This window comes from Gavialis gangeticus, unplaced genomic scaffold (genome assembly GCF_001723915.1).
Source record: "Gavialis gangeticus isolate Ggan-Ray unplaced genomic scaffold, GavGan_comp1, whole genome shotgun sequence".
Lineage (NCBI taxonomy): Eukaryota > Metazoa > Chordata > Crocodylia > Gavialidae > Gavialis > Gavialis gangeticus.
Window position 1 is genome coordinate 15,766,202 of NW_017729015.1, and position 13,885 is coordinate 15,780,086.

At 47.1% G+C, this 13,885-nt stretch overlaps 1 protein-coding gene across 18 annotated transcripts in view; it reads left to right on the forward strand.

The window, feature by feature from the left end:
* Positions 1 to 13,885, forward strand: part of MACF1 (microtubule-actin crosslinking factor 1) — a 225,550-nt gene that overhangs the window by 176,269 nt on the left and 35,396 nt on the right. For 12 of the 18 annotated variants that reach the window (XM_019512344.1, XM_019512340.1, XM_019512348.1 and 9 more), the window contains 19 exons: positions 254 to 472; positions 1,168 to 1,371; positions 2,232 to 2,240; positions 3,321 to 3,552; positions 4,745 to 4,971; positions 6,179 to 6,301; positions 6,418 to 6,519; positions 6,988 to 7,089; positions 7,189 to 7,362; positions 7,471 to 7,626; positions 7,758 to 7,955; positions 8,661 to 8,789; positions 9,103 to 9,276; positions 10,170 to 10,325; positions 10,463 to 10,669; positions 10,796 to 10,915; positions 11,146 to 11,315; positions 11,570 to 11,729; positions 12,937 to 13,131. In XM_019512344.1, the coding sequence (XP_019367889.1) occupies positions 254 to 472; positions 1,168 to 1,371; positions 2,232 to 2,240; positions 3,321 to 3,552; positions 4,745 to 4,971; positions 6,179 to 6,301; positions 6,418 to 6,519; positions 6,988 to 7,089; positions 7,189 to 7,362; positions 7,471 to 7,626; positions 7,758 to 7,955; positions 8,661 to 8,789; positions 9,103 to 9,276; positions 10,170 to 10,325; positions 10,463 to 10,669; positions 10,796 to 10,915; positions 11,146 to 11,315; positions 11,570 to 11,729; positions 12,937 to 13,131 (3,057 nt within the window). The remainder of the gene's footprint in view (positions 1 to 253; positions 473 to 1,167; positions 1,372 to 2,231; positions 2,241 to 3,320; positions 3,553 to 4,744; positions 4,972 to 6,178; positions 6,302 to 6,417; positions 6,520 to 6,987; positions 7,090 to 7,188; positions 7,363 to 7,470; positions 7,627 to 7,757; positions 7,956 to 8,660; positions 8,790 to 9,102; positions 9,277 to 10,169; positions 10,326 to 10,462; positions 10,670 to 10,795; positions 10,916 to 11,145; positions 11,316 to 11,569; positions 11,730 to 12,936; positions 13,132 to 13,885) is intronic. The other 6 variants (XM_019512341.1, XM_019512346.1, XM_019512350.1 and 3 more) reach the window with 1 other exon arrangement.

Here is a 13,885-nt window from a genome sequence, read left to right on the forward strand (position 1 = left end):
TTTGGTTTTTAAATTCAGCCCACCTGCAGTCATTCCAAACACTCCCACTTGAAATCTTTTATCCCATTTATTGGCTTTTTAATTTTGTTGCGATGTTTATAGGAAATTGCTTGTCGAATGATTTCTGATATCCAATATCACCCAACTCCACCACAAGTGTCTTCTACCACTTCTGTTTGCTCCCATTAGCTGGCTTATTTTCTTTGCTCCTCTGTTCAGCACCAACTCTATAGTCTTCTCCCATTCCATCTAGGAGAAAACAGAGTCTCTGGTGAAGCAGTATGAAGCTGTTAGCCAGCTCAACTCGGAGCGCTATGCCCGCTTAGAGCGGGCACAGGTCCTGGTCAACCAATTCTGGGAGACGTATGAAGAGCTGAATCCGTGGATTGAAGAGACGCAGGTGTTGATTGCCCAGTTGCCCCCTCCAGCTATTGATCACGAGCAGCTTAAGCAGCAGCAGGAGGATATGAGGGTAAGGAGGGAGGTTCTTCACTTGCATCTTCTATATCTGGCAGAAAAGATTTAGCCAGGTGTGTAACAGGGAGGCCTCTGGCCAGTGGAGCTAGGAGTGGCCTGTCCGTGCGTTCTGCAGATAAGCAGGTGATAGGCAACTGACCAAGAGCTCTTTATTTTTGGGCTTTCTGGCTACCTAATACAACAGCAGCACTTGCGAATCTAGGCAGTCTCAGGTATTTGTTTCCTCCTGCAGTAAGCAGTTTTTAATTGACACAGACATTTTCAGTGCAAACTCAGCAAAATTTCATTGTCTTTGTATTTTGCCCTTCTGGCTTTAAGATGGCCACAGTAAGGCTGTGCGTGGGGAGGAGCAAGCGTCCTGTCTGAGAGAGATGCGCCAGGAAAGGAAGTCTCCTTAGGGTCAGCCCCTCAGTGGTGTGGGAGCCAAGAACTGCTTGGTGGTTCAGAAATAAGACGGGAATGGGGGAGTCCTCAGATAGCCAGACAGAACAAATTGCAAGTATGACATCTGGCTGCAGTGGTGGTTGATACCTTAGAAATCCCCGGCACTGTGCACTTGAGACGGACTTGTTCAGGATTTACCTGGAGTATCTGTGGCATGGATTTTCACTCGAACGAACATTGTACAAAGTAACCGTGTCACGTGGATTCAGACTCAAACCACTCTTTACTTGTGTTCCCATTCTTTAGCAACTGAGGGAGTCTATTGCCGAACATAAGCCTCATATTGACAAGCTGCTGAAAATTGGACCGCAGCTCAAGGAGCTCAACCCTGAGGAAGGTGAGATGGTGCAGGAGAAGTACACAACAGCAGAGGCCATGTACGCCAGAATCAAGGAGGAGGTGTGCCAGCGGGCTCTGGCATTAGATGAAGCTGTGTCCCAGTCCACTCAGGTACGTTTCTCCTGACGCACAAAGCTTGCCTGTAGCTTGCCTTTGTGATGTTTATTGCTTCCCCGGCCCTGGGAAAGCAGGCCGGGAAGTTTAGTTTTGCCCTATTACCATGACGTAGCATCGGATGTGCTCAGAGAAGGTGCTTGTCAGCAGGCCGGAGCATCAGTGGTGCTTTGCACAGTACTTGAGGTAGAGATGAAGGCTTCTATTGGTAGATTTTGCAAATGCTGTGCTGAAAGCGCTGGATCCTGAGGGGGTAAATAGGGTAGTAAATTTTTACAGCCTCAATAATGTTCCTCATTAAAAAGGCTTTTTTTTGCATGTGGCCAAACTGGAAGGGTCCAGAGAGATGCTAAGAATTGCTGAGAGAGCTGAGGCTGTTTCCTAATAAGGAGGAAGCTTCTGTGCGTGTAATGAACAACGACAAGATCCTTTATATGGGAGAGTAAATCATCATGCCTTGTAAATGGGCATCTCCTGAGGAGCAGTGAAGTGGAAAAAAGAACAGTGTGAAGGGAAGGGCAGGGATCGTGCCAACTGGAGTTCAGCAAGGATCTAAAGCTCTTCTCTTGCATGTCCCGGGGATTAGAGATTGCTGCTGTGTTTCAATAACTACAGTGATTGTAGCACAATTTTTATGTCGTGTCTGGGGCTTTTTTTTAATATCTGTATTGTTTAGTCACTTCTTTGGGTTTGCACTTGTATTAACTCCGAGTTTTTCCCCTCCCCCCACAATACACTTCACGTCTCATCTCTCACTCACATTGTGGAATGTGTTATCTCTGTGTTTTGCTGCCTGTTCCTGTCTTCCCCACATGGTCCCATTTCATTGTTGTGTTGACTGCGCCCCACCATTGCAGATTACGGAGGTAAGCCTCACCAAGTTAGCCGCTCATTTACATACTCATTTTTTGGCCTAGCGTCGTAATTTATTTTATACCCAGGTTTCTAGTGTACATTTCTATGCAGCAGAATCTGCTAAGAACAACCTGTTGTGCTGAAATTACATTCACGTTGAATTCTATCATTGCAATGCAGCCTGCAGCTTCACTTACAGTGAGCTTCTGCTTAGAATGAACATGTTCTGTACAAAGAGGGTTTTACTGTAAAAGGGGTCTACGCTCACGCATAGAACTTGCCACCCTAGCTGAGCTGGATTGGTTGGCCCATGCTTATTACGCTAGAACCCCTTTTCTTCTTCTTGTTCCCTCTCTCATAATGACTAGCTGAGGAAATCACAGAGCCAGTCCCCTGGCCCACACAGCAAGTTAGAATACTAACTTCTCCTTATGCTCCTCCTTTCATTCTGACATGCAGCTCTTCCTAGATTACCTGTAATGCTAAAGTTAACCGGTGGCCAAGCCTCCTTCCTTTCCCATTAAGCCCAGGCATCTGCTTTTGCTTAGCTGAAGGCCTAGCACTTGTAGCACCCCATTGTCTTTCCCATTTGCATGCGTCTACGCTTTCTACCATCTTGCTGCAGTTGTGTTGGGATGGCTCCTAGGCTACAATTGCACTGGGCTGTGGTCTGCACCAAACGCACGCACACACATTTCCACCTGCGTGTTTGCACGCGTATTGGATCTGGTGTGATTCGGTCCTGATGCACATCTCCTAATTGAGGGGTGCCAGGTATGCTGGAATTGGGTGGTTTGCGGAATAACAACAAATTGCTGCTGTGTTTGGTTCATGGCTTTGTTAGTCTATTCTGTACGTTGATCTAGCTGCAATCTCGTCTAACTCAGCATATAGCTGCCAGTGACAAATAAAACCAGTGCCAGGAATCAAATTGGAAGCTGCAGGTGGAACTGGTATTACAGGGAGCGATATTTCTCTCTAACCAGATAATGCTGAGTGTAATGTTCAGGGCATGCTGTGCTTAGTGGGAATAATGCAGTCCTGCTTAATCAATCTTATCTGACCTGCCTAATGGACATGCCTCTCTCCAGTTCCATGATAAGATCGAGCCAATGCTGGAGACGCTGGAGAACCTCTCCTCTCGGCTGCGTGTGCCGCCGTTAATCCCTGCAGAAGTCGATAAAATCCGGGAGTGCATCAGCGACAACAAAAATGCCACAATGGAGCTGGAGAAGCTGCAGCCATCCTTTGAGGCACTGAAACGCCGTGGGGAGGAGCTGATTGCACGGTCGCAGGGAGCAGACAAGGACCTTGCAGCAAAAGGTATGGCTTAGCCATCTCAGGCATGCTTGGTTTTTGCATTTTTTTTCCATATGCCGTATTTCCCTGCCTACCACACCCCCTAAATATGATGTGCATCTTGTTTTTGGCAAGGCAAAAGAAAACATTTTTTGAGAGTTATGGCTACATAGAGCAGGGATAGAACCTGATATTCAGCTCATTCATCCTCCCAAGACTGGTCTCCATGGGTGGAGCTGTGACTTTGAAAAGAGCTAAAAATCATTTGCAAGGCTGTGAAATAGGAGAAGAGAGACCAGTCATAGCTAAAAGATAGCAAGATTGCCAGAAGAAAGGTTAGCCTGATCAGTGGAACATCAAGACCATTAGAAAGTGAGATGATCATTAACACCTGACGAATGAAGAACCATTACATCAATTGATTCCCTCAGCTGCCTAAATAGAAATGCCACTGCTGCTGTGAGCAGGAATCAAAGCAGAGTGCTTCTATTCCAGTCAGAAAATTATCTTCTCCATTTGAGACATGCACCCTAATTTTGGGGAGCTGATTTTTGGGGAAAAGTTGCACATGCTATGCAATTAAATACAGTAGCTGTTATGGCAAAGGTGGTGTGTGTTATACCTGTAGGCTGCCCTGGTTTATTTTGATTGCTGGGGGGAATGGTATTGAGAGGAGCCTTTGATGGCTCAGGAATAGGTTCAAACCCAGCCCATTTCAATGGTAACCACAAGCTGTTCCTGTGTGATAGCTCTTGGTGGCGAGTGCGATGCCAGATGTTGATATCAGCTCCATCCCTAATTCAAGGGGGCAAAATGTCCCCATCGCAGAAACCCAACTGACAGTAATTGGCACCTTTGCTGGCAAGCCCACAAGCTATCTGAGTGCAGAGATTTCACGCTAGAAGGAGGGAGGGCAGAATTTGATTGGAGGGAGCGTATGGCCAACTTTGTCCTAAAGTTGCCCGTGGTAGAGCTGTTCTGTGGATATATAAAGGTTTTGTTCCAGTATCTCGGTGCTTTTCATATCTTCTGGCTTCTTTGTGAATGAATATTCTCATAGTCTTGGCCGTCTTGAACTCTTGCTCGAATGTTCTGTCAGATGTTTCTAGCTGTGAAGCATTTGTATGCAAATACTTTGGTTAGTAATCGGGTTTTCTTGCTCACAACAGGATTGCAATAAGGAGTCCTTACTCACTGTGGTTTGTTTTCCCCTCAGTAATCCAAGATAAATTGGATCAGATGGTGTTTTTCTGGGAAGACATCAAAGCTCGAGCAGAGGAACGTGAAATAAAGTTCCTTGATGTCTTGGAACTCGCAGAGAAGTTTTGGTATGACATGGCAGCCCTCCTGACAACCATCAAAGACACACAGGACATTGTGCATGACCTGGAGAGCCCAGGCATTGATCCATCCATCATCAAGCAGCAGGTGGAGGCAGCAGAGGTGAGGAGCATGTGGTTTGTGACCACGTTGTGCTTGCAACCAGACATTGTTATGGCAGAGCAATGTGGACCCTCGGCGTGGCTACAAACCCCATTACACAAAAATAATGGGAGAAACAGGATAAGAGCAGTGCAAGAGTTCATGCTTTTAACAAAAGAAAATACCCAATCCTGGAACAGGGCTAAAATCATTGGAAAATGCTTCTCTGGTAAATAGTCAGAGCTGTACTTGACCCCTGCTCTCCATCATGGTTGAAACGAGCTGGTCTCCGCTCCCTTCCTGGATTGGAGACACTGGACAGCTGGCTAGAGCATGTGGCACATTTCCATTCTACTTAGACTGAAGATGACTAAGGAACTGCATGAACCTGGAGAGGAGTGTTGCTATTTAGTTATTTCAGATCACGTGATAGAATCCATTTGGGCTGTCTGCATGCTTAATCTTAGTGTAACTTTTGGGATGGGAAGGGGGGATTATTGTTTGTGCTTTGTTTTCACCTACACCTTGTCCTCCAGTGTATATGTACTTGTTGTTTCCATTCTGTGCCTTTGGTTTAGCACTACTGGCTTTCTCTCAACTAGGTGGTTCTCAAACTCTTTGGAGTTGAGGCACCCTCCGCACCTTTTGTGCATTGAGTGGCACCCAATTTCAAAAACTAATTTACAGTGCTTGCTTCCTTGCAGAGGGGACAGGCACGGGGAATGGGGGACCGGCCAGTCAGGGTCAAGCCTGAACTTGTGCATATCTGTTTATCTCTTTGTACCTCACTAACTGCCACTCACTTCAGCACTTCCTTCAAAGGATCTTGGAGCTCTGTGGCACCCTGGTTGAGAATCACTGCTTTAAACCCATTTCATTCCTCCTTTTATATAATACAGCAAAAGCAATCAGACTTGCGAAGAGTTTCGCCCCCTCTTGAATTCAGCCAAATTAGGTGCTTTATTTTTTTTACCTTGTCATTCCCATATGCATGGTGGAAGCAATGGAGGCTGAACAGTTACACCAGCAGCTGATGAAAATGCCAATTTGTTGCTTAGCGTGGTGCACACATGATGCATAGAAGGCTGCAAGGGTCTCTGCCTTCAACCAGATTGAAAAGCATTAGTGAGGGGGAAAGGAATCTGCTTACTTCTGCACTGCTGTGTGCGATTTTCCCATGAAATAGCATTTAAGCCTCTCTCTCTTTGTTCATTGTGCCTGCCTGCAGACAATCAAAGAGGAAACGGATGGCTTGCATGAAGAGCTGGAGTTTATTCGGATCCTTGGAGCTGATCTAATTTTTGCCTGTGGCGAAACTGAGAAGCCGGAAGTGAAGAAAAGCATTGATGAGGTAGGAGGCAACAACAGTCCTGTTTCCACCCCCCTTTAGCTGGAAGTCCTGTGAAAAGTAGCATGGATTCCAACTGAATAGCCTAATGGATTTGGGAATAATCCCTTGTCTTCTAGATGAACAATGCATGGGAAAACCTAAACAAGACCTGGAAGGAGAGGCTGGAGAAGCTGGAGGAGGCCATGCAGTCTGCTGTGCAATACCAGGATAATCTGCAGGTAAGAGGCATATCTTTAGGTAGTGCTGAGAAGGCCCCAGGCTTGGGCTGGCCTCTTATTTTGCTAGGTGCTGTACAAAAAGATGATCTTGCCCCCGAAGAGCTTCCTGTGTATGTCCGACCCTGTGCGCAATGACTAGCTGAAAGGAATAGAAATATATGGTTTCAGCATTTCTGCCACTGCTTTGTCTGCAGCAGAGACTTGGCCGGCATCCACCCTCCTAAAGGGTTACACGCTTCCGAAGAGAAAACAGCACAATGTACCTGAGCCCAGGCAGTGTCTTCTGTTGGGTGGGAAAGATGACATGAGCTCACTGAGCAGTGCAGTGGCCAAGTATATGCATCGTCAGCCGTTTTACTCTGAGAAAGAAGTCTGTTGTTTGTCACCCGCCCTGTTCTTCTGGCAGCATGTGGAGCTTTGCTTTTCCCTGCCCTGATGCTGATTAGGTTTGGTTTTTCCTCATTTCAGGCAATGTTTGACTGGCTGGATAATGCCGTGATTAAGCTGTGCAACATGCCTCCTGTTGGCACTGACCTCAACACCGTGAAGGAGCAGATGAATGAGATGAAGGTACGCCTGCAGTAAGACCCCATTCTCCATTGCTGCTCTCAGGTGGCAAAGCCCAGCTTCCAGCAGCTGGGTATTCATTCCCCCCCTTCTCTTTGACAGGAGTTTAAATTGGAGGTTTACCAGCAACAGATTGAGATGGAGAAGCTTAATCACCAGGGCGAGCTGATGCTAAAAAAAGCGACAGATGAGACAGACCGAGACATCATAAAGGAGCCTCTGACAGAGCTGAAACATCTCTGGGAGAACTTGGGTGAAAAGATTGCCCACAGACAGGTAAGGTGAAGGTGGGGGCTCCCAAACACTTGAGGGCTGAAGTTGGCTGGTATAGCCTCCTCCTCTGCCACCATCTTGATTGGCATTCTCGTTGCTATCTTGGAACAGCACAAGTTAGAGGCAGCTTTACTAGCGCTTGGTCAGTTCCAACATGCCTTAGCAGAGCTGATGGCCTGGCTGACCCACACCGAAGAGCTGTTAGATGCACAGAGACCGATCAGTGGTGACCCAAAAGTCATTGAAGTGGAGCTTGCAAAACACCATGTAAGTACTTCCTTCTGATCCTGTAGGAACCATGTAAGTACTTCCTTCTGTCTTACCAGATAGTGAAGGATGGGAGCTGGACTTAACAGAACAACTGAGTGCCTAATGTTACCCCCAAATGCCTTGACTAGGTGCTGAAGAATGATGTGCTGGCCCACCAGGCAACGGTAGAGACAGTGAACAAAGCTGGCAATGAGCTGCTGGAATCCAGTGCAGGGGATGATGCGAGCGCCCTGAGGAACCGCCTGGAGAAACTGAACTCGTGCTGGGAGTCGGTGCTGCAGAAAACAGAGGAGAGGGAGCAGCAGCTGCAGTCGACGCTCCAGCAGGTACGCCACGTTCTGGAGACAGAAACTTTCAAGCTTGTGGGACAGAGGGTCTGCTTCTGCTTGGGGTCTCTCTTTCCAGAGTAAAGAGCAGATGTGAGAGAGAGACCTTGTTCTGAAGACTAGTATTTGTATATGTGTGTGTTGGTACATGTGCATACAAACACGCACACGTTTAAAATGGGTATAAACGCCATTCGTGAACTGTCCTGGCATCATAATGCAGTGAGTTCCAAGCACATCAGGGTTTAAATCTGCCAAATGTCCAGGTACCAGGTTGGGAAGCTGTAATGCTAGCATGGCTTAGCTTACCTCATCTCAAAACCTTAAAGTGCCTTGTCTGTGTTGTGTGTTACCTCCAAACTGTCTCTGCACATTAGTTACCCGAGGTAAAAAATGCTCCTTTTTTAGCAGGAAGGCAAGGCTACATAGAGTGACACTCATCTTTTTAAGACGTGTTACTTTATCTTTCCAAGCCAGAGGTACAGTTTTGTGGGGAAGCTCTGTCTAGGAGCAGCCGTCTGTCTTTGGAACATCAACTGTGTTCGTGAATTTGCTGAGATGATTGTATTGTTACGAAGACAAAGCACGCACCCTCATTTTTTTTAATATCTTAATGAATTCTTCTCTGCCTCTTCATCCAGGTTAAAAGCCTAATCAATGGCTGAGGGTGTCATCTGATCCATTTCTGATTGTGTTCTCTAACAGGCCCAGGGTTTCCATGGTGAGATTGAAGACTTCCTCCTGTGGCTAACAAGAATGGAAAGCCAGCTGTCTGCATCAAAGCCCACAGGAGGCCTGCCTGAAACTGCCCGTGAACAACTCAGTGCCCACATGGTAACATCTCAGTAAAGATTTTAAATGTCCCTGATTCACAAAGGTTAACGTTAGGTCCTTGTTAGGTGGTGTTGCCTGATGGGGAGTGGGACAAGCCTTTCTTTCATCTTTCATTCCTTCCAAGGTCACAGAGTAGCCCTGAGTTTGCAAATGGAGGCTGGTATCTCAGTGATAAATGTGTGTCTTTCGGAAGCATTGTGATAATTGCATCAGCGTCACTTTGCTGTCTGTTCTAAACCTAATTTTTCTGTGATCCTGGGTTCCAGTCAACTTTAATTCCCCTGACATGGTATCTCTGCTGATTTTGGGGTAGGAGCTGTATGCCCAACTGAAAGCCAAGGAAGAGGTGTACACTCAGCTGTTGGCCAAGGGGCGACTGATCTTGCTGAATCGTGATGACTCTGGCTCTGGCTCCAAGACAGAGCAAAGCATAGCGCTGCTGGAACAGAAGTGGTGCTTGGTCAGCACTAAGATGGAGGAGAGGAAGGTAATGGTTTGCAATCAGATGTGATCCACTTCCACTATCAAGGAGTTTATTTGCAAGCCAGGCTCCTCACTGCTGAGGAAAGAACGTGGGTCTCTTGCAGTAGGCAGAGTCAGCTGTGCGTCAGGGACCTGGGGTTATTTTTCTGATCCAACCCATGAGATCAGTTTGCTCTGCACTTGTATATACTCAGCATTCTTTCCAAACGAGATAATTTGGTGGATGCTTGAAACCAAAGCAACATTTGTATAGACAGTTACAAGATCAGGTTAAATGGTGTTCCTGCAAATGAAAGTAAAACCAAAGAGGACTGAGGTAGAGACGGAGACAAAGAGGGAGGGAAAGAAATCACTAGGACAATTAAAAGATATGAGAACATCACCCAGTTCTGAAAGGCAAAGGTGCCTTTCTCCTTCTCAAGAGACAGTGAGCCAAATTCCCTGCTGACCCGACTGCCGTAGCGGCATGTTAATCAGCACTAAAATAAAATGAGAAAGGCTGTGGCCTCTGCACAGGTTCAGTTGCTGGCACTGCAGCTGTCCTTGAAATGTCATCTCCTTTCCACTGCCTGAACCATTGTTCACACAGAGATCTGTTTCCCAGGAAGCCCTAGCGGTGACACTACCGCTTGTGTGTTGATTATGGAGCTGCCTCCTCTTTTGTGTACAATTCTTGTCTGCTTGTTTCCGAAGTAACTGATTGGGAAACAGCCACTTGCATTGAAATCTCCTCTTTTTTGCAAACAAGTCATGTTCCCTGGTTGAACTGATGAGGTTCCCATTAGAGGGTTCATTTCATCAAGGATACAATGCATGTCTTTGTCTGCAAAGCCTCAGATTGTGAACTTTGTCGCTCTGCTTTTTTTTATTTTTTCTTCCCCCCTTATTAACATGCAGTCAAAGCTGGAAGAAGCACTCAACATGGCAACAGAGTTCCAGAATTCCCTTCAGGACTTCATCAACTGGCTCACCCTGGCAGAGCAGAGTTTAAACATCGCCCCTTCACCCAGCCTTATCCTCAACACGGTGCTGTCCCAGATAGATGAACACAAGGTAACCTTGATATTCAGGAGCTTTGGAAACTTCTAAAAGCCTGAACTGTGCTCAGGTCATTCTTGGATGTAAGATGCTAGGAGACATTTCCAAGTTTTTCCCACCCCCCCTTGAAATGGGAACCTCCACTCTTCCAGGTTTTTGCCAATGAAGTGAATGCTCATCGGGACCAGATCATCGAGCTAGATCAAACAGGGAACCAGCTGAAATTCCTCAGTCAGAAGCAAGATGTGGTTTTGATAAAGAACCTACTGGTCAGCGTCCAGTCTCGCTGGGAGAAGGTCGTCCAGCGTTCTGTAGAGAGGGGCCGAGCACTGGACGATGCTAGAAAACGGGCCAAACAGGTGAGATGCCTAGAAATGGGTGTCATGGACCCAGTCTCCTCCAGCATGCAGGGTGAGTCTGTGGGAGATATGGAGAAGAACAGGGATGCTGAGTTCTCACTGCTCTCTCCTCTCCTGTCACTGCAGTTCCATGAAGCATGGAAAAAGCTTATTGATTGGCTGGAAGATGCTGAGAATCGCCTGGATTCTGAGCTGGAGATTTCCAATGATCCAGACAAAATCAAGTTGCAGCTCTCCAAGCACAAGGTAGGTTGTTCGAATTGCAGCTGGAATGAAACGGTGCCTTATAGCTGGAGAGGGTGGGAGTCGCTGGAGATGAAATGGAAGTGCCCTGAGGCAACAAAGCACCCTATGACAAAACAGAAGATCCTACAATCACATCTCGGGTAGAGAGCTGTGCAAGAGGGCCGTTCATCCCATGCCTGAAGGTTTTCTAAAGATGTTTCCTCCCTTCCCTTCTCTCTTTGTATGCTCAGGAATTCCAGAAGACACTCGGTGGAAAGCAGCCTGTTTATGACACCACGATCCGGACTGGGAGAGCCCTCAAAGAAAAGGCCCTGTTGCCAGATGACACTCAAAAACTGGACAACTTGCTGGGAGAGGTTCGCGACAAGTGGGATACTGTGTGTGGCAAGTCTGTGGAAAGGTGCGTCTCAAAAGAACATCCCTCGCCATCGTTTCTGCAGGCAACTTTAGCTACACAATACCGTTATAGAAATGAGAGAAGAGAGGGGCTAGTCCTGTGGCAGCTGATTGTCTACAGTGTGCTATCAATAGGAGATGATAGAAGCAGAGCATTGGGAAGAGGGGTGAACAGAAGGATATTTTCCTAATTCAGATACTAGCCGCATTGATGTTTCTGACATAGAGTTCACATGTGCTTTGCTGCTTTCTCTTCAGGCAGCACAAGCTGGAAGAAGCTCTGCTCTTCTCTGGCCAGTTCATGGATGCACTGCAGGCCTTGGTCGACTGGCTTTATAAAGTGGAGCCACAATTGGCTGAGGATCAGCCCGTCCATGGCGATCTGGATCTGGTCATGAATTTGATGGATGCCCATAAGGTAGGAATGAAAATTACCAGCTGTTCTTCAGAGCTCTTGTTCCCCCACAGATAACTGCAAGGCTTATACTAGTATCTCAGTCCAGTGTGTGCTACAAAGGTTCATGTCTTACATATGCAGCTTTGGCCGTAGTGTACCTAAGTAAATGCCTGGGAGACCAGTTTGGAAGACCATGCTGTTAGGTAGGGATTGGTTGTGTTTGGCCTTGGATTTTATCAGAGAGTCCTCACTTGGGCCTCTAACAAATGTTCAGTTAAAGGCGCAGCAGAGTCCAGTCTCAACAATTGTGCCTCCTGCCATACATTGATCAGCTGAGTCAGGTCTTCCAGTTCTGGGAGCTCACTGGCCACACCTTTGATTTCCAGTGTGACAGGAACCTGCCTCAAAATACGACACATATTGTGAGTCATCATTTTGTGGCTTATTCCCTGCTCTGTTGCACCATTCATTGTATGAATGTGTGGCCAGGTTACTACTTAGGACATTATTAACTGGTTAATCACATCTTAAGTGTGATGTCTGCCAGGAACCTTGGGGGGTTCTGTCATTGACAAACTGCTCAAGTTGGTATCCTTCTCCTGGCATTGCTTTGGCTGTATTCATCACTGTGTTTCAAGTTGGCACTTTTGCCTTTGGGTCAGGTCTTGTCAAGTCCCGGAGGTGGGCTCAGGCTGGGTTATAAGACTTGCCATCTTTCGTGTCAGAGGTGGAACCAGGGCTGCTCTTACCAGCCTTTGGAGGTTACCTATTTGGAACGTAAAAGTTCCCATTCTGCTCTAAAAAACCAGAAGGGAGTAACCTGCGTCTCCAGGCCCACTTTCTCTTCCTGTGTGCACATTGTAAAGCAAGTGCGGGTGTTCTCAGTTCGGTGTGTTGTGTTGCTCAGGCTGCCTGTGGGATCACATAGCCTGCTGCCTGCGTCATCTGAGTGAGAGTGGACCTGAAACATGCCCAGCCAGGGTTTATGAAAGCTGCTGCGCTTTGTGTGACCAGCTCTCTTTCAAGGAAAATAAAGGGACAAAGCAAGAATCGAGGCATTTTAAATAGGATTTCATTCCAGAAAGCAAACCACTGATTCAGCTGTTTAAACCGCTTGTTATCGGGCTTGAACTCTTTCCAGATCTGTGCTGTTCCTTCCTTCTAGACTCATGAGTCAACTCCTCAGCAGGGGGAGCTGTGCTTGGACTGTTCTCTCTTTCTTTGGCAGGTTTTCCAGAAGGAATTGGGGAAGCGCACAGGCACCGTCCAGGTGCTCAAGCGCTCGGGGCGGGAGCTCATTGAGAACAGCCGGGATGACACCACTTGGGTGAAGGTGCAGCTGCAGGAGCTGAGCAATCGCTGGGACACAGTGTGCAAGCTGTCTGTGTTGAAACAAACCCGGCTGGAGCAGGCCTTGAAGCAGGTGAGCAGGAGTCTCCCCTATCCCCTCATGTTTCCAGGGCTTCCTATGGAACTGTGAACCTATACAAACGAATGGTGAAGTTGTACGCATAGTGAAGCCGGGGTTTTGTTCTGCAGCTCCTTGTGAACATTTGCTGTCTCCTTTGTGGCTGTGTCTGGGACGTTTCCTCCCTGCACCAAGTGGAGGGCTGTGACCAAGGTCCCTGCTTAACCCTCTGGACATCTCAATTCATTTCCCAGCTCTGACACTGAAAATCTTGGCGATCTCGGGGGAATCACTTAATCTCCCTGTTTCCCCCTTCCCCATTTGTTCCCACTTCTCAGGCAGTGTTGGGAGGATAAGGCAACAGCTGGAGGCTCATACATGGTAGAGTACCACAGACCATGAATATATCGCAGTAGATCGTTTCACTGACAGTGCACAGATGGTGAAGTGTTTAAATCTGATGGTACAACAGACAAAAGCCAGGGCAGTTTAGGGACTTGCAGGTCTTGGTTTTTAAACAGAGAGTAAGAAGAATTACAGTCTTGATTGGAGAAGCAGAGAGAGAGTAGGCCTCAGTGATGCCCAGGATATGCCAGTTTGGACAGGGTAGCATAGACCTATGGAGGATGGTATAAATTGTGATCCCTCATCCAAGAAGAGACCTAAATGTAAAGCTAGAACAGGTAAACAGGGCTTGGGCTGCTGTATTGATCCAAAGAAGCTCCCAGCACTACCAGCATGAGCAGAGGGGGCTGTTGGTGTTTAAACA